This window comes from Epinephelus lanceolatus, chromosome 9 (genome assembly GCF_041903045.1).
Source record: "Epinephelus lanceolatus isolate andai-2023 chromosome 9, ASM4190304v1, whole genome shotgun sequence".
Lineage (NCBI taxonomy): Eukaryota > Metazoa > Chordata > Actinopteri > Perciformes > Serranidae > Epinephelus > Epinephelus lanceolatus.
Window position 1 is genome coordinate 16,373,317 of NC_135742.1, and position 19,649 is coordinate 16,392,965.

The 19,649-nt window shown below is 40.4% G+C and overlaps 1 protein-coding gene across 1 annotated transcript; it reads right to left on the reverse strand.

Moving 5' to 3' along the window:
- Positions 1–18,558: 18,558 nt before the first annotated feature.
- LOC117252337 (CD59B glycoprotein-like) lies at positions 18,559–19,558 on the reverse strand. Its single transcript, XM_033619142.2, has 3 exons — positions 19,399–19,558; positions 19,027–19,125; positions 18,559–18,890 (listed from the first exon to the last, which is right to left on the reverse strand). The coding sequence occupies exons 1-3, from the start codon at positions 19,442–19,444 to the stop codon at positions 18,703–18,705; spliced, it is 333 nt and encodes a 110-aa protein (XP_033475033.1). The 5' UTR covers positions 19,445–19,558; the 3' UTR covers positions 18,559–18,702.
- Between the last annotated feature and the right edge of the window lie 91 nt (positions 19,559–19,649).

A 19,649-nucleotide genomic window follows, 5' to 3' on the forward strand; every position in this document is an offset into this window, starting at 1 on the left:
CGTGTCTGCTGTCTGCAACGTCGCGCCGCTCAAACGTCATTGTCACGAAACAGTCTCACAAAACAAAATCACGGTTAAGTAACACAGTAACGCAGCCTGCTTGTGGGAAAGTAACAGTAATCTAATTACTGTTTTTGCAATTGTAATCCCTTACTTTACTCATTACTTGAAAAAAGTAATCGGATTAAAATAACGCGTTACTTCTAACACGTTATTGCCCATCAGTGGATGTGACACAGAAGTTTTACCCACTGATTTACAGATGTCTTGTGCACTTGTGAAAAAGTATTTTTGGGCTGCAGGGCATCATGTGACAGTTTAATTATACTGTTTGGCCACTATGAAAATTGGCTTCAAAGCCCGATGCACTTGCTGGGGACCTGGTCCTGAGTCTCTTCATTCCAATAGGAACAGTTAACCTGAGTACAGTTCATGACCGATTCTTTCGTCTCAGTCACACAAGTAAATATTGGATTCAGTTTTCACAAGCCACATATCCTCCAAACATTCTGACAAATCAGGAGAAAATTAACCTTGTTTGAGACGTGTTTGTTTCAGCCACAGACGCGTACTCGTTACATCTGGCAACACAGAATCTCCCTACTCTGTTGGTGCTTAACTGACAACATGTGACTCTTTTGTCACATGATCTATTTTTATGTCTACATTCCTTGACCTGTTGTGTCATTGTGTCATTTCAAAATCTATCACTTCATGCATTTTTTTTCATCTGCAGTTGAATTTACAGCTCAGGGTAGATTTAAAAGGAGAACATACTGTATATGTTAGAATTAAATTTGTTGTTCCACAGTGATATTTGCCCTGTAAAACAGGTATTGTTCTGTCATGGTCCTTGGTTTTTGTTTATATTCTGTTGTCCTATGGACTATGTCTGTTTGTGTTTCATGTCATGGTTTTACTTCCTGTCTTTGTGTGTTTCCCCGCCTGTTTTCTGTCACACCTGTCTCGTTAGTCCTTCCCTGTTCCCAGAGTCTGCAGCCTACATGCAGCCTTAAAGCAGGCATGCCTTTTCACAACAAAACAAAACATTTCTAGACATTTCCTATTCCAAGCTTAATATTTTTAAAAATAAACCAACAGTATGTCGGACAGAGTTCATTTTTTTCAGCACATCCTCTGAATTGTGACAAAAGTTTGTCTCACTGCAACCTATAGTCAATTCAGAGGTCTGCCACTCTGTATGTTTTAAAATATGCAAATCAGTCAATATCTTTGTCTCCACAAGTCTTTAGTCTAATACTATCGAAATTGACACAGATTTTTTCCGGATACAAGATATCTATCAAATAGTGAGTCCACAGTGATATCCAGTGTCTTACACTTATAAGTGCTGCAGTCATTTCCAGCTTTTACATATTAAAAAATTTGTTTATTTTTTTGAGTTATACAAATTTAGTAAGAAAGAATGCCGATACTCTTAATCTGAAGCTGCTCCGGAGCCTTAGAGAAAGAGTGTGAGGATGCCTGAAGATACCAGAAGGAGGAGGACACTGGAACCAGTGGGTATGGCGCTGTTACACAAGTCCGTGTCACAGCACTGTACGGCACTAAAACAAGAAGCTTGGTTGATACAACCTTTGAAGAGAGCATCTGCAAAACATGATGGCAAAAAAACAACTCAGCAAAACAAAAGAAAAAAACAAAACTCAGTTTCAAAAACAATAAAAGCCACCAGAAATTTAGTACAGCAATATATCAGCTCAGATAGATAAATAACCTTTTTGAAATACTGAATATTAGCTGACGAGGAACAACTCACCGTTCAACTCAAAGGAGGTACAACGGTCATAGTTTGCAGGACAAGTCATTGTGTCTTTGCAGGGTTTTCCCACACATATGTAGCATCTCAGTCCCCATGCTATACAACAATAAAGAATAGTGTCACACATGGTTTAGGGTAATCCAAATGCAATGTTCATGGAAAAACACAAAACAAAATTCAATTTAATTTTTCTTTTCTTTTCTTTTGCCATGCATCTAAAAGTGGTGTTGCAAGAAAAGACGACCGTCATACCAAATCATAAGTTTCTCAAAAAAAAGGAAGAAAGAAAGCAAGCATATTTCAAAAATCAGACCACCATTAAAAAATGTTCTTTTTTTTTGTTATTAAAAATAAAGTAACACAAACTTTCTGACACCACTACAATGACTTTAAAATATTAATAACTTTAACTTCATTGTGAGCAGAAAGCAAACTCTTTTAATCAACTGTGTGAGAGGAGAACTTAACAGAAGGTGTGAACTCTTCCAAAAGCTCTTACTTTTATAGTCCAACCCGTCTGTCCTCTTTTAAAACCTGGCCGTGTCATTTCCTTCCGAAGCCTCCTCCCATATTACCTACATTGAGCACATGATCCCAGAGAGACAGCCATGTAGAGTGATACACGTTAGGCTATTAACAGTAAAATGTAAGTAGTCGTTCCCAGCAGAAGTAGTTTTTGAGCTCTTTTATTATACATATTATTCATTGTAATATTAGTGCTGATTCTTAAGCGCATAAACAGCATTTAAATGTTACAGCTGGTGGCACGCGACATGACTAAAGCCCTGATTTTCCCCTCACCAACATATTTTGGAGCTCCTAACATAAGCCCCATTGAGCCACAAGACTCAAACATCATTTGCCGTACAGTGTACAGGGGGCGGTGAGCACTAATCGTGAACCCATTAACTGCTCCCAACTGGCCACTGGACGCTTGGATTGATTTCTGACAGGTCACAAATTTTGGATGGGCATCATCAGGCTTTCGCACAGTTGAAGCAGAGCCACAAGTTGATTTCCTACGATCAGTGCCTTTTTCTTTTCATCACACCATCCAAGTGCAGCAACAATTTTCTAAAAATTAGGCTGACTGATGATGTCTCTTTTTATTTTTATATATATATATATATATATATATATATATATACAGTACAGGCCAAAAGTTTGGACACACCTTCTCATTCAATGCGTTTTCTTTATTTTCATGACTATTTACATTGTAGATTTTCACTGAAGGCATCAAAACTATGAATGAACACATGTGGAGTTATGTACTTAACAAAAAAAGGTGAAATAACTGAAAACATGTTTTATATTCTAGTTTCTTCAAAATAGCCACCCTTTGCTCTGATTACTGCTTTGCACACTCTTGGCATTCTCTCCATGAGCTTCAAGAGGTAGTCACCTGAAATGGTTTCCACTTCACAGGTGTGCCTTATCAGGGTTAATTAGTGGAATTTCTTGCTTTATCAATGGGGTTGGGACCATCAGTTGTGTTGTGCAGAAGTCAGGTTAATACACAGCCGACAGCCCTATTGGACAACTGTTAAAATTCATAGTATGGCAAGAACCAATCAGCTAACTAAAGAAAAATGAGTGGCCATCATTACTTTAAGAAATGAAGGTCAGTCAGTCCGGAAAATTGCAAAAACTTTAAATGTGTCCCCAAGTGGAGTCGCAAAAACCATCAAGCGCTACAACGAAACTGGCACACATGAGGACCGACCCAGGAAAGGAAGACCAAGAGTCACCTCTGCTTCTGAGGATAAGTTTATCCGAGTCACCAGCCTCAGAAATCGCAAGTTAACAGCAGCTCAGATCAGACACCAGATGAATGCCACACAGAGTTCTAGCAGCAGACCCATCTCTAGAACAACTGTTAAGAGGAGACTGCGCCAATCAGGCCTTCATGGTCAAATAGCTGCTAGGAAACCACTGCTAAGGAGAGGCAACAAGCAGAAGAGATTTGTTTGGGCCAAGAAACACAAGGAATGGACATTAGACCAGTGGAAATCTGTGCTTTGGTCTGATGAGTCTAAATTTGAGATCTTTGGTTCCAACCGCCGTGTCTTTGTGAGACGCAGAAAACGTGAACGGATGGATTCCACATGCCTGGTTCCCACTGTGAAGCATGGAGGAGGAGGTGTGATGGTGTGGGGGTGTTTTGCTGGTGACACTGTTGGGGATTTATTCAAAATTGAAGGCACACTGAACCAGCATGGCTACCACAGCATCCTGCAGCGACATGCCATCCCATCCGGTTTGCGTTTAATTGGACGATCATTTATTTTTCAACAGGACAATGACCCCAAACACACCTCCAGGCTGTGTAAGGGCTATTTGACCAAGAAGGAGAGTGATGGAGTGCTGCGGCAGATGACCTGGCCTCCACAGTCACCGGACCTGAACCCAATCCAGATGGTTTGGGGTGAGCTGGACCGCAGAGTGAAGGCAAAGGGGCCAACAAGTGCTAAACACCTCTGGGAACTCCTTCAAGACTGTTGGAAAACCATTTCAGGTGACTACCTCTTGAAGCTCATGGAGAGAATGCCAAGAGTGTGCAAAGCAGTAATCAGAGCAAAGGGTGGCTATTTTGAAGAAACTAGAATATAAAACATGTTTTCAGTTATTTCACCTTTTTTTGTTAAGTACATAACTCCACATGTGTTCATTCATAGTTTTGATGCCTTCAGTGAAAATCTACAATGTAAATAGTCATGAAAATAAAGAAAACGCATTGAATGAGAAGGTGTGTCCAAACTTTTGGCCTGTACTGTATATTGTAATGTTCCTGTGGTTATGCCACTCTCTTCATCTGCTGACCCTGCGGTGTCTGGCCTGCACTCTAGGTACTTTCCTACTGGCACTTTAGTTTTTATTTGCGACAGTTTAATTTGCACTACTGTATTTCATCTGCACTTTTTATACTACAGGTTTGTTTTTTTCTATCACACTTTTTATGATTACCTCCTGGGCTAGTGCAGCCTTAAGGAGCTTTTATTCTTTTAGCCTTACCTGATATGTTAAAGTTGTATTTATTTCATCCAGTAGTCCTAATTGCACTATTATGTTATGTTATTCAAATCTGTGCCTTGTATACTACATGGTTGTCTTCTGTGTGTCTTGTTTGTATATGATGGTTGTAATGGCTATGCAGCTATGTAGCCCAAAACAAATTTCCCGCTTGGGACAATAAAGTTTATCTTATCTTATCTTATAGGACATGCCTGATATTTCATAATGAACAGTAAAACTGAGCATTTTTTGCCTGCCTATTTGTTTGTCTGACATTTTTTTTTAATCATTGAGAAAATGCTGATTTGACATCAAGTTTAAAAAAAAACAAAAAAAAAAAAACGTTTGCCATTTCCTCGTAGCTTAGCTTGCCACATGTCTCTGGGGATAGCTTCAATGTAGTGAAAATGGAGCGACGCCTGCGAGCTAGTTCAGGCAGTCAACTCGGGCTGCACTCTATGTTCTGCTGTTGAAATAAACATTTAAAACGCGAGTTGTCTGACTGAACTTTATTTTGATGTAGAGTAACTGGTGGCTCAGCTCACTACATTTTTCAGTCGGTGAAATCTGGCGCATGGGCAGTGACTTGCAGCGTCATAAACCAATGAAAAAGCCGTCCTTCAATGTCTTCATGACACATGGACAGTTGCCGATATAGTTTGACGGTGCCCAGCAGTGTCAGGGGGAAACGCAGCGGGACAAGGTCCAAGTCCAAGTGGGGCGGGAGGGAGTGGTGGTGGATGGGTCCAACAAAAAACGATTTTCACCTGAGAGAACGGCATTCGAGTCCCGCATGATTCTAAAGCCAACCCCTGTTCCTTTTTCCTAAACTACGTGTACGTGTTTGTTGTACTGTATGTAAACGTTAGATTTCCTGTGAAAACAGAAGTGTATCTTGAAAGAAGACAATGCATGTAACAGGCAGAACTTGACACAGTGTCCCAGAATGTCAACAACTAACGCACCCAGAGTACCTTGCGCGTGTTGAAAATACACGAGCCCACTATTTTTAACTATCAAAAATCTTGTAAACCATATTTCTAATCGTAAGAGAAGAATAAATAGTCAGATAAATCATGCTGCAAGTATAATATTATTGCCTCTCATGAACTGAGATGATTCTAATATTCCTGTAACCGTACCATCACCGGATGGCAGGGATGGTACATTGATGGTAAGATAGAGTTGACTAGATGAATTTTAGTAATTCAGCCATTTTATGTCGTACAGGAATGAAAACCACATAGACCACATTCTGCAAGAAAAAAAAGACCAGAGTCGCAGTGAAATATAGACAGGACATGTGTGTGTGTTTGAGTGTGTGTGAGTATGTGTGTGTGGGAAATGACTGGAAGAAAAAAAGAATATGATAAGACTCTAGTCTGCTTTTTTCCTGCTAGGATAATCAGAAGAGTCATTTTTATGGGTCTCCACAGCTCGCTGTTTAGTTGTCTTTGACAGGGCCTATATTCAGACAGAGCTGGAAAGGCCAGGTCTTGCCTGGACAGTATCTCATTGGCATTTTAACTGAGGGAGATGAGAGGAGTGTTTTATAATAGGCTTACTCGGCAAAGGTTCAGCAGCTAGTAGTATTATTGTGAAGCTGAGAATTCAAGTGCAACTTTATACAGGCATAAAGTTTATGATGAACCTATAAAGAATTTAAAACAGTAGTCAAGTGACAGCACCGGGTCATGAGTTTGCACTTTAGAAATAAAAAAGAAAACAGAAAAGTTCACAGATCAAGGTCTGTGTGTGCAAACTCGAAGAAAAGCATTTTGGGATGTTTTTAAATGTGGAATACACATTTCCTGAAACTATAGCTCAGTTTTCAAAACTCTAAACACAAAACACAAAACTGAAGAGATAACCATTTTGTCAAAACTCCACAAGTCTATTGCAAAATTAAACACTGCATGCCCAACCCATCACGGTCTCACTCTGAAGTTGCCGAAATCCAGCACTCGGGCAGTGACTTGCGGTGTCAGAAACCAACAAAATAGGCGTTCTTCAATGTCGGCAGTGATACTTATAGTTTAACGGTGGCCAGTGGTGTCGCGGAAACGCAGCAGGACAAGGATGAAATTTTAGGTGGAGAAAGTCCGAATGGGGCGGAGGGGTCCAACAAACACAGACTTTCCACCAAGAGCGGTGTTCATGTCCCGTAAGATTCTAAAGCCAAACCCTGTTCCTTCCTCCTAAATCTAGCCATGAGCTTTTGTTGCCTAAACATATTGCTATTGGGTGAACGTAATGGAACTGTGCTCAGAGTTAAGCAGTTTGGAGTCTTGTTGTTGATACATGAGCTTCAAGTTTTCAGAATAGCTTGTTCACAATCAGGGGATTATTATGACAATTATATACAGATGAAGGGCAGGATGATAAAAGGTGATAAATCTAGCCTATATATTGTGTGAATTCGAAATAGAGGAACATGTCAACATAAAGAAGTTGGATAACCCTACAGGCTGCAGGTATCGTCCGAAAATTTAAACTCATATCTTACTATATAATGATGAAAACTCTGTCTGTGTGTGTGTGTGTGTGTGTCTGTTCCATGTTTTTCTCCTCACTGACTTGGTCAATCCATGTGAAATTTGGCACAGTGGTAGAGGGTCATGGGAGGATGCGAATGAAGCAATATTACATCAATAGGCCAAAGGCGGGTGCTATAGCAACCGATTGAAATTGCAAACTTTGAATGGTCATATCTCATGCCCCGTATGTCGTAGAGACATGAAACCTTGCACAGAGATGCCTCTCCTCATGAGGAACAAATTTGCCTCAAGAACCCATAACTTCCGGTTATATAGATTTTCCGCCATTTTGAATTTTTTGGAAAACACTTCAAATCGATCTCTTCCTAGGAAGTTTGACCGATCTGCATGAAACTCAGTGAACATAATCTAGGGACCAATATCTAAAGTTCCCTCTTGGCAAAAGTTGGAAAACTTACTAAAACTGAGCTTCTATAAGGTAATGAATATTGCGGAGGGCGTGGCTCATCACATAAAGGTGTATAACATCTCAATGGTTTCACCCATCACCAAGCAACTTTGTAGGCATATGACCACACATAATCTGAGGGGACCCCTCCATTATTGACCCCATCAAACAAAATGGGGGCGCTAGAGAGCTAATTTCTTATCTAGGCCTAACTGCCATATCAATTTTTACTAAACTTGGTAGATATGTAGATCAGGATGCCTCAAGGTGACTGGAGAAATTTAACTCTAATTGGCAACTGGGTGGCGCTGTAACAACAGAAAAATGCTTAAAAATGGCTAAAATGCGACCGATCGTTGTGGCTCCCCCTGAGGCCCAATGTTTTGTTTTTTCTTCTAATTTTTGGTATGACTAAGTCACTGCATGGTATGCTGTACATAATCACGGAAACTGCCAGTGTGTCATTCTGTCAGTCAGTCATTCTGACTACTCACTGATGTGGCCATCTATGTGAAACTGCACATAGGCATTGAGGATTGGCATAGGTAGAAGGTGACAAAGCTACCAATGGGTATGGACTAGTACAGTAGAATGTGATTTATACAAAACAGAGATGATTTTTCCCACAGCTGGAATGATTTGCCCAGTGTGGACAAAATTGTTGTTACAAATGACTCCATCCATCAGACCAGGTAGCGTTACTGATGTTAAACAGCGAGCCAATGAAAGCATGCAAGTATTTTATATTATGTGTGCAGTTGGGTCCAAAACTGAAACGACTGGCATCTTGTTTTTGGCTGGGTGAATAACTGTGCTTGAGTATAACTGTCTTTTATATTTCAGCTCTGTACATGGATGCACCACTGTCAGGCAAATGTTACTACTGTATCAATAATTACTGCACACATTATATGTTGGGGGTTATTTTTATTATTTAAGTTACTGTGTTATTTATTAATGGGTACATTATTTATATTTAAGTAGTAATACATTCAGCATTATTGAGTAACTGGTAAATTTTCATTTCATTGTCATTTATAGTCCTTTGTATATTGTTTCATTTGTATTTTCATGTGCAGAGTTTAAGTCATTTGTCCCCTTGGTTATGAGCTAATTGGTTCCTACCTGCCCTTGTTTTGTGCAGACAGGTGTGAGTGAGACACATAGAGAGTGGGTGCCTTGTGCTTAACAGTGAAGAGATGTTGCTGTACCCCAAAGCTGGGATGTGTTAGCACTGTCTTGCTGTGTTGATAAAATTTAAACAAAGAGGAAGAAACAAATGTTGTAGCCCGTGTATTAGCCACAGCACGGAAGAAGTGGGGAACACCAACCATCAAGAAAAGAGGGTTACACTAGCTAACGCTGACTAATTTTAGCTACGATTTTCTACCTAATATGTCAACTGCTTTCAGAGGTCTGGTGAAACAGATTAAAAATCTGGGTCGTGGCTAAAATCAAGAAAATGTTTGCACAGCACATTGTAACTGCATCCAACTCAGGGCATGTTAAACACAACACTTAAATGTTTACGTTTGAAATTAGTTGTCTCTGCTCCTCTGATGTATGACGTCATGTGCAAAGAAGTACATAGATCATTTCTTGCTTGTAAAAAATGGGAGGAAAACTCTTAGTACATCTGCATTTGTATCTTTAGGGAGGGGACTGATAATTGTTGTAACTCTGCAAAGGGCAAAACAGAAACCCACTAACTACACAGGAATAAAAAAAATCAGCATTTTCCACTAGCTCCATCCTAGCTCCATCGAACAGTGACCTCCGGGATCTTGTTCACGAGTGAGGGTAGGATGGAGCGGGAGATTGACAGGCGGATTGGGGCGGCGTCAGCAGTGATGCGGACGCTTAACCGGTCCGTTGTGGTGAAAAGGGAGCTTAGCCAGAAAGCGAAGCGAGTAGAGCCGCTGCTCCTCCACATCGAGAGGAGCCAGTTGAGGTGGTTCGGGCATCTGGTAAGGATGCCTCCCGGACGCCTCCCTTGGGAGGTATTTTGGGCATGTACAAGCGGGAGGAGACCTCTGGGCTGCCCCAGGACACGCTGGAGGGATTACATCGCCTGGCTGGCCTGGGAACGCCTCGGGTTTCCCTCGAAAGAGCTGACGGAGGTGGCTGGGGAGAGGACTGTCTGGGCTTCTTTGCTGAGGCTGCTACCCCTGCGACCCGGACCCGGATAAGCGGAGGACGACGAGACGAGACGAGACATTTTCCACCACCACTGTCACATTGTGTACCACTTGTTTTGGTGATTGTCTTTTATTTGTCTCCTGTTTGCACATAACAGGTATGACAGTTATGCTGGTTAGAGCTCTGGAAATAATTAACTCTCTGAAATGCAGGGCAGGTGATGACATAGTTGTGCAATGTGTCTGAGATTAAAACAAGTTACAGTAAACGAGCTTTTGTTTATTGCCTCAGACAGTCGGTTAAACGGTTGAGTGTTAGGCTGTAAAAAGATTTCCCGGAATTTAGTAAAAGCGAAAGAACAGTAAACAGTTTACGATTCAACATTGAATTCAATATGTCTAAAACTGAATGTGAATCTGCATCCTGTATCATGTGACCTTACCTGACGACCTGTCATACCCACTGCCTCAGAGGTAAAAAGTTATTATCTATCTTACTGGAAAAGGTGACGTGACACTACTGTTTAGAACTGAGAGTTTCAACAGGCTCAAAGTGTTGACATGATTATTCTGTTAGGTTTCGCATCTCTCTTAGCGAAGTGTGGTAACTTATTTTAAAACGAAAATGAAGTTGTGGTTAACCCATTCACCAGAAAAGGTGTGAGCATCAGACTGAGTTGACCCATGAGTCCTAAATGTGTGTAAGAAATGAAAAAAAAAAAACTATAAATGTTGTTTTGTGTGATTTATTAGTCAAAGCCACTTTGAACAGGATGTGAGACTTCCTGACTTTGGCGCCATCCTGTGAATGTTTGGTGATACAAGTTTGAATTGCTAAAGAGGACGTATTTACAGCAATATGTGTCTTTATAGTGGCTCGACAGGGTTGGGCACTGAATCTGCAATACATCTGCACACAGAGTTGTACAGTTGCACTCCTGTTCAAAGGTCATAGCTAACCTTATGTCAACATGGCAGCAGGTGTATTCAGTGGCCGAACTGTTAATTTTTAACAAGGGGGATGCAATGTAGCTTTGATTTTTTTGCGTGCACACATCATCAAATATGACAGCACAGATGCGCAAAATTAATCAAGATAAAGAAAAATGGCATGATCTATACCTGCTGCCTTTAAAAAACTCAAATAATGTAATAGTATTGCTATTGCAATACAGACAAAAAACATTTTAGAATATAAATAAGAGTAGTTCTGAAATAGCTGTGAAAATTAATCTTAGAGTCACTCTTATCCAATAGACATTTCCTCAGCCAGTTATAATTTGCCCTTACCTGTGAAGCCTTGGGCTGATAATTGGAGCTGCTGTCAGGTCCCTGTCCTGACACCTGCCTGGTTTCCCCCTGTACCTCTTCTATCTATTGTAATTATATAGATAATAAATGCACAAAGCAAAATTCAGAAATATAATTAAGAATAGTAGTGGTGACATAGCTGTGGAAATTAATCACACAGTGACTTTTATGCTATAGATATTTTCTCTCAGCCAGTTATAATCTCTCCTCACCTATGAGAACCCTGCATGATCATCCTTGCTGGCCTCTGGTCCACTGTCTCCTCCCTGACCCTGCTCTTTCTATTGTGGCAGCAATAGTGAGCACAAGTTCTGGGCAGAAATTAAGGAGGAGTGGGCTTATTCCAAGCATGAAACTAGCTAGCAAGCGATTTAACATAGGTAACCATAACATTAGAATTCTTGTTAAAGCCCGTGTAAAGCAAATTCTGCTATTTTCTTCTAAACATATTAAATAGGTCATAAAAGTATTCCTCAAAATGTGTAAAATAGCCTTTCAACCATTTACAGTTGAATTGTGGAGCTAGGCTTCACAAACTGTGTTTCTAGGTTTCTGTGTTCTGGATTTAGTGGGCGGGCCTTAAATCATAGCTGCGTTGTGTAAGGGAGCTATCCCTGCTACAAACACGCCCCCTGAGGCTGTTATTCACAAATACTTTCGGGTAGAAAACCAGCAGAGTGTAACTATATATATGTATATCTCACATTTTTCACGTCACTATATCACCATTTAGACTAATCTGATGTTTGTAAAGTCTATGAACACAATGATTGAACAAACGTTACTATTTCTGTGTGCATGTTTTGTAATAATAACATGGTTATCGTAGATTAGCTGGGCTAACCGTTAGCTGTTAGCCGTTAGCCGTTAGCGGCGTCTGTAATAACTCAATAAACGGTCCGTGAAAAAAATATTTTTTCCAGCGGATGTCTTAGTTACAACATGATTGAGCTAGCAAAGCAGTTTTGTGTTGCTATGTGTGGTATTTATTCAGTTCTGGGAAATCACGATGTCTAGAGAGCATCAGTGGCTGCTGCTAACGGTGACAGCTAGCACTAGCAGCAAAGCTAACATCAGGACGTCATCTGTTAAAAGCCTCCCGTTGTCGGATACGACATGAAACTACTCCAGTTAGCTCAATCATGTTGTAACTAAGACATCTGCTGGAAAAAATATTTTCAGTCAGTGGAGCCGAACCGACACTCTCCCTCCCTGGATTACATCCTCCCGTTCCGCCCGCTGGTGCGGGGTTACGTTCATGTACAGTACAGGGAGGGTGCTTCCCTCCCGCGAGTGGGCATGGACTGAATGGCTGCAGCCTGGAGTCATGAGACACAAGAGGCTGCAGACATACCCCTCCAGACACGCCCCCAGCGTTTCACAGCAGAGAGAAGTGCTTGTTTTTCCAATATTTTGAGAGCTGATTTTATATACTTAGCGATTTTTTTAATCTTTCAAATTTGGCTCAGTGATTAATGACACATATTTCTGTGATGTGACAAACTTATAACAGACATTTTTTGCTGCTTTACATGGACTTTAACCAGTTTAACTTGATATAATGGCCTCTATTAATTAGTCATCATTTAGCTATCATTATCTACATGCAACAGCATTACTCAACTTACACAGTTTGTTTGGAAGAAACTGCAAGGTTTTTTGCTTCTTGCTGGCTGGTTTGCTGAACATAGTTAACACACAGCAGCACTGCCCAGCAGCACATGTCTGGTCTGTGATTGATTCAGATCACCACACGAGAGCATGTGTATGCCGCCTGGCGCAGTCTTCTTATGGTGTGTCTAAAGACGGTTCAGAAACACACGTTATCACATGTTAAGGCTGTAAAAAAGTGCGGGGGACGGAGGACACAGATATGGGAAGTGCGGGGGACATGTTCCGTGTGCTCCCCCCTCAAATTACGTCCGTGCCTGCACACACAGATTCTAGATTAACAAGGGGGATGCTTTTTGGTCAAGGTTAATAAGGGGGATGCTTTTGGTCAATTTTCTAACAAAGGGGATGGCATCCCCCCTCATCCACCCTCAATTCGACCACTGGGTGTATTACCGAAAACGTTTCCAGCTACCTACGTTAAAGCTAACATGCATTAATTAGCATTGCACTGACAACATGTGACTCTTTTGTCAACCACTTTTTTTTCTTTTAATTTGTCGGAAAGTATTTGGGTGTATATACAGTAAATTCACGTTATCCTGGGTTTAAATTTTGAGTGTTCCTCATGATCAACAGACTGCAAGTATTTTATGTCAACACTCCTGTTGTTCCATTCAGTCATTTCAGTGTCAAAAAGTGCTCCTTTTTTCACGTTAGTTAAATTCACAGCTCAGGTGGATTTAAAAACAAACAAACATTTGTAATATTAGAATTTTGTTGGTCCACAGCAAGAAATAGGTTTATGTCACTAATGCTACTGATTTGTCTTGTAAAACAGAGAGTTCTCAAAGATGCCATTTTCTAACATGCCGTCCATGTCAGCCTTGTGACTCTATTTGCCTTATCAGCTGAACTAAGCTATGCCAACCTTAGCACAGAGAGCCAGTAGAGTGACAGAAATAAAACTGGGGCCATATTCACAAAGCTTCCTAGTGCTAAGAGTTGCTCCTAGTGATGAAAGTCTAAGAAAATTCTTAGAATTGTGATGTTTTCCCCTTAAAGTTAAGAATAGGTACTTGTAAAGATAAAAGCTATTCACAGAGTGCTTAGCCCTTAAAAGAGCTCCTAAGGTGAAAAACTGTTGGGAGTAGAGAGGTGTAGAGAGTTTCTTAATCAGAGGAGAAAATGGTGGAAACACAAAGAGGTCAGAGAAATACTCTCTGAAGACAAAAACACAGTGAATAGATGAAATGCCACAGATTAGATTGTGCAGGCATAATATTTGTGGTCGATCTCATTAGGGATACACACACATTTTCCACCTAACAAAATAACACTATAACACCAGAAATAAAATGATCACAATACCAAAATATTTTGAAAACTGTAAAACTGTAACAGTGCAGCAGTGATGACTTGTGTCTGTCTCAACCTTCCATCAGCATGGTGATCAAACCAACAATGACAGCACTGTCAATCTCAAATTGTGATGCAGTTTATGTCATTGCCACTGGGTGTCCACACCTTGCAGGCTCACAAAAGTGCGTGTCCCAGACAACCAATCACATCTGTTAAAATAATGCATCACACCTAGCAACAGGGTCAACCACAACTTCTCACTAAGATAAAAGTTTCTGTCCCTTCCTTGCTCACAGTTGCTCTGAGAACTTTGCTATATCACTCTTAAGCTAGGACTCCTTACTAAAAGATTTTAGGCTATTTTAGAAGCTCTCTGAAAGTGTTCTCAGAATGTTTGTGAATATGGCCCCAGGAATAGGGAGACTGGGGTAAATTGAGCCAAAGGGTAAGTTGAGCCACCCCTTGTTGCTAGGAAACCGTCAATAAAATTGAGCATGTGACCAAATATTTAGGAGGAAGGCATCATTTTATGGAATCTGTGAAGGTAAGAACCACATGGGTTGAGTGGTTAGAGATTTATGAGATTTAAAGCATTTTTCACTGATGAAAGTGAATTTAGTCTATCATAAGTTTCATGGGGATTGTGTTTAGACCAAAATAGATCATTTTTAATTTGTTTTATACATCAATTGTGGTATTTATTAACTTCAAAATGAGGTAGTACAGCTAGCATGAAAGTGCACCATTTTAGCTGTGAGGGCTAATAAAGTCAGTATGGTAGCTATGGGGTAAGTTGAGCAATTTGAACAGGGGTAAGTTTCTGAGAAGAGGCAAAGCTGGATATGGTAAACCAAGCAAGGAGAAAGATGAGGGATTCTTCCCAAGAAGCGATGTAATTGCAAAACTCCCCAAACCTCAGAGTCCCAGCAGTTTGTATTCCCCTGCAACCTGGACAGGTGGGATATTGAGTAAAGGGGCAGGTGGGATATGGATGGAAGGAGGGAAGGTGGTGGATGGAACAAGAGTAAGATGGAGGGAGGAGTTTAGAGAGGACGAAGGAGGACATATAGAGGAAGGATGATGAGAGAATGAGAGTTTCGGTTCAGAATGCTCAAATGTGTTAATAAACAAGTTCAAATTATTATAATACCTTCAATTCCACAATTGGCCCTCCTGTTAGCAAGGACACCAAACTAGGATTCACGTCTACGGATTTAGTTCAGTGTTTTCTTTCCTGAAACACAGCTGTTAAGGTTCTCTTGCTAAGTGTACTTTAAGGCATTCTCAGGCCTATGTTAAAATGTTTTGAAGTTGTTATATGACATGACATGACCTGGCTCAAAGCCATGACAAAAACGAGGAGACGTATGGTTTTTAAAGTAAAAACGAAATGATTTTATTACAAACAATATAAAATTAGGTAATTGGCAACATAATCAAATACTAACTGAACTAACAAATAAACTAACTAAACCACAACATAATGCGCCAAGGAATCGCGGTCGCAGTGATGCAGCCGCGCCAGGTAGGTCACGGAGCAGAGCAGAGAAGACCAAATGTGAGGAGTAGTGCCAGCTCTTATACACCTGTGGACTGGCCAGGTCCAGCCAGGTGTGGCAAGCCCCACCTACGACCTGCAGGGAAAGACAAGACAACACAAGAGAGGGAACACAGAACACAACAGCAGGCCCTAGAGGCAGGAGGCCGTCACACAATGATAATTTAAAAAAAGATTTGTACCTGTTGAATTGTGTATTATAAATACAAATACACATGGATTTGAAGAAGTGTCTTATTTAATTCAGTACAGACATGTATAACTGTGGAATATCTTAACCCAGGGAGGGAGAGAGAGAGGGGGAGGAGAGAAGGTGAGGTGGGGGGAAGGGCGGTAGGAGGGAGGGCGGGGGGAGGGAAGGAGGGAGATGGCTCAACTTACCCAACTCCTATGCTCAACTTACCCCAGACACGGGGTAGACACAGTGTATCTCCTCCACCTCTTGTAGCAACCCTGTACCTACAGCTTTTTATAAGCGGGTGTTCAACAGTGTTTCAAGTCAAGATCTGAGGATTATAAATACATATCTTCAAACAGCTGTTGTAAAACCCATACTAAAGAAACACAACCTTGATGGGAATGCACTGATAGCCAACCTCAGATTCATTAGTAAGATACTTAGAAAAAATAGTTTCAGTGCAAACAAAGTCCTCTCTCAAAGAGAATAGTATCCTGGAGGAATCAGTGACCTCAAACTAAATTCTGATGAAAATAAGGTCTCAGTTCTTGTCCTCTTGGACCTAAGCGCAGCATTTGATACAACTGACCATCTCTCTGACTGCGTGTTAAACTGATTCAAAACCTACATTAAAGGGAGGAAGTTTTACATCAGTCTTAGAGATCACGTGTCTGAGAAACATAACCTCTGTTTTGGGGTTGCATAAGCGAGCTGCCTTGGTCCGTTATGTTTTCACTGTACATACTCTGCTGCTCCAAAAGTGTGGTGTTCTGAATAACCAAAAGGTACATTCAAACAGTGCCCCGAATTTACGAATGGTCCAGCTTGGAGTGAGTATTTCTGAATTTACCCAGTGTTTGCAACAAAGGGCTGCAGTGGTGATGTTTTTTTTTTTGTTTGTTTGTTTTTTTGTAGTCCGACGTAGAAGTAGGTGTCGCCCTGGTTCCCTCGTCAAAAAATCAGTGGGATTTTTCTATAGATTTTGGATTCTTGAAGAAAATAATCTCTGTGGCAAAGAAAAGTTAATGATACTCACTTCAGCAAGATAATCTTCACAAATGAAAAATGAATACCACTTTTATGATTTGTGAAGTGTAAATGCAATCGCCAGAGATAAAAAGCTAATGCGAGCAAACCACACTATGGTCACATGACTAATGCCTGGCTCACACTACACGGCATTTTTGTCCGTTCCAGCAGTCACTATGTCAGACTACGCAATTGTGGAGTCTTAAAATCGTGCTGTGTCTTGGCTGACAGACATGACCTTAAAGGGGGGGCCTCAGGGTGTTAATAACAGGCCTTATTTCATGTAACCAAAGACCCCTTTGACTTCAAGTCGAGGGAACCAAAATAGCAGAAATGCTAACTGAGTTCCAGGTTTTCGGACTCATTCCTGCACTACTCAGTGGCAATGGTACACATTAAAATGGGCACCACTCTGACCATCTCTCTACGTTTCTTTGAAAAAGAATTTCAATTGTCTCATTCTGTTTCTATGGATTAAACACTCACCTCTGCATTGCACCTTAAAATTTTTAAGCACTGACACTGCAAAGTACGTGAGGTGCTGCCGTCTGAATACGTTTGTCTGCTCTCATGTTGATTTCTGGCACACCACCAGTTAAGTCATATAAAGGCTCTGCCTGAAAATAATTATGCTAAATAAGCTAGAGCCAGCACTAATTTTTGAAATGTTCAGTCACTTTATGTAAGATTATTATAGGATAAGACTATATTTCACAATATTTTTTTTGTGGTTTTTGTTGATTGAAAATTTAAACAATTGCTGTAAACTGCAGCCTTCCTTGATGCTACCACCAGATGGCACCAACAAATCTTACACACTGGCTTTGACTGGTAAATAACACAGAACGTTTCTAAAAATTAAAGTGTTATTTGGAAAAATATCACTTATATGTGTTTGTGGCAGACATGCAGGTAAACTAGATTCACTTTTGCGTGAAAAAGGTCAAATAAAGTTTAAGGGATTTTGTCTGGTTGTTTCCACTGTGACATAACAGAGTTTGAAACGCTGAAGGGAAGTGTTTCCTAATAGAATGATTGCCAATGTTAACGGTCTTTGTATTGCAGTGAATAGATAATTCCTTTGATTATGAAGGTACACTGACAAAGAAACAGACATTTTCTTGCACTTTTGTGTTCATACAGTACCCTGAACAGAATGAGCTGAAAACATGAACATGACCGTAACGATATTCTTTATTTTACACAGTTTTTTTTAATGAATTCATCTTTGTTTAAGCTCCTGTGTGCAAACTAAACTAAAAGATTTAACCACTACGTACTTTTCACTTGTAAACCACCAGCCTGTTGTGTTATCTGTAGACTGTCCTCAGAGTTTTAACGTGTGAAGACTGTTTAGTTATCAGTGTGCTATATTTGCCACATTGCTGGATTTCCTCATCTTTATTCCACCTCTGAAGAGGGGTGTGCTGTCTTTAAAAAAGATAATATATATTTTGGCAGGTCCAAGTACATAAAAAACAAGTTATTCGACAGACTGTTCCAGCTCGATATCAGACACTAAATATTTTCTACACTGTATTTGTGTCTGCTGATCTGCTCCATCAATCTTCACTCATGTTTCTAACTGGGTTTTCCACACAACTTAAAGAATTAAAAAATTCAGTGGTCAATCATATTGTGTTTTTATTGAACAAACAATGATCTGCAGTCATTTACAGATTTTACATTTTGAAATTTTGTTTATTCTTCCAGAGTTACACACTGGGTAAGACAGAAGACAATATTCTTCAGCTGTAGCTGCTCCAGAGCCTCAGAGAAAGAGTGTGATGATGCCTGAGGATGCCAGTAAAAGGAGGACACTGGAACCAGTGGGTATGTTGCTGGAACCAGTGGGTTTGGAGGTGGGACCAACTGGGCTGCCATTACACAGGTCCCCCTCACAGCACTTAATGGGACTAACACAATTACTTTTGATCATGCAGCTCTTGACAACTTCACCTGCAATACATGATGGAAAAAACTCAGTTTCAACAACAATGAAAGCAACCAATCATTTAGTACAGCAATATATCCGCTCATATAGATAGACAGTCACTCTGAAATACTTAATATTAACTGCGGAAGAACAACTCACCGTTCACTTCAGCGGTGGCACAACGGTCGAAGTTGGGAGAACAGTCTATTGGGAAGTTGCAGGATTTGCCTGAACATGAGTGGCATCTCAATCCGAACGCTATACAAAAACAGGATAGTGTCACAACGGGTTTAAGATCCTTCAAATCTAACGCTCATTGTTTTATACATTTTCATAGAGAGAAGGTGAAGAGAAACTTGAAAGAAAATGCAAACAAGTTAACAAATATGAATCTTAAGTTTCTCTAAACAGTATAGGTATTTTGAAAATCAAATCGTCTGCAAATGGTGCTTTAAATTTTGACCTAAAAAAAATCATAATGTCATTATTATATTATAAGCCAATAGGCTACACGTGAATCATAATCGTTACCTGCAGACAGAGTCACAAAGAGGATCAGAGCTCCAAACCACTGCATCGTGAACGAGGAGAAAATCAGAATTTTAATCAGCCGTGTGAGAGGAGAACTGGAGAGAAGATGTGAACTGTTCCTTTTATAGTCCGACCCCTCAGTCCTCTTTCAAAACCTGACAGTTACATTTCTTCACAAAGCCTCCTCCCAAAGTGAGCACATTATCTCCAAGAAACAGCCATGCACAGTTGTATGAATAAATACAAGACCG

Bases quoted from the DNA above. Each gene is read 5' to 3' on its own strand.
- LOC117252337 (XM_033619142.2), bottom strand. From the start codon at position 19,444: ATGCAGTGGTTTGGAGCTCTGATCCTCTTTGTGACTCTGTCTGCAG. The intron at 19,126-19,398 runs GTAACGATTATG...GTTTTTGTATAG, and splicing joins CTTTGTGACTCTGTCTGCAG to CGTTCGGATTGAGATGCCAC. The intron at 18,891-19,026 runs GTGAGTTGTTCT...CATGTATTGCAG, and splicing joins TGCCACCGCTGAAGTGAACG to GTGAAGTTGTCAAGAGCTGC.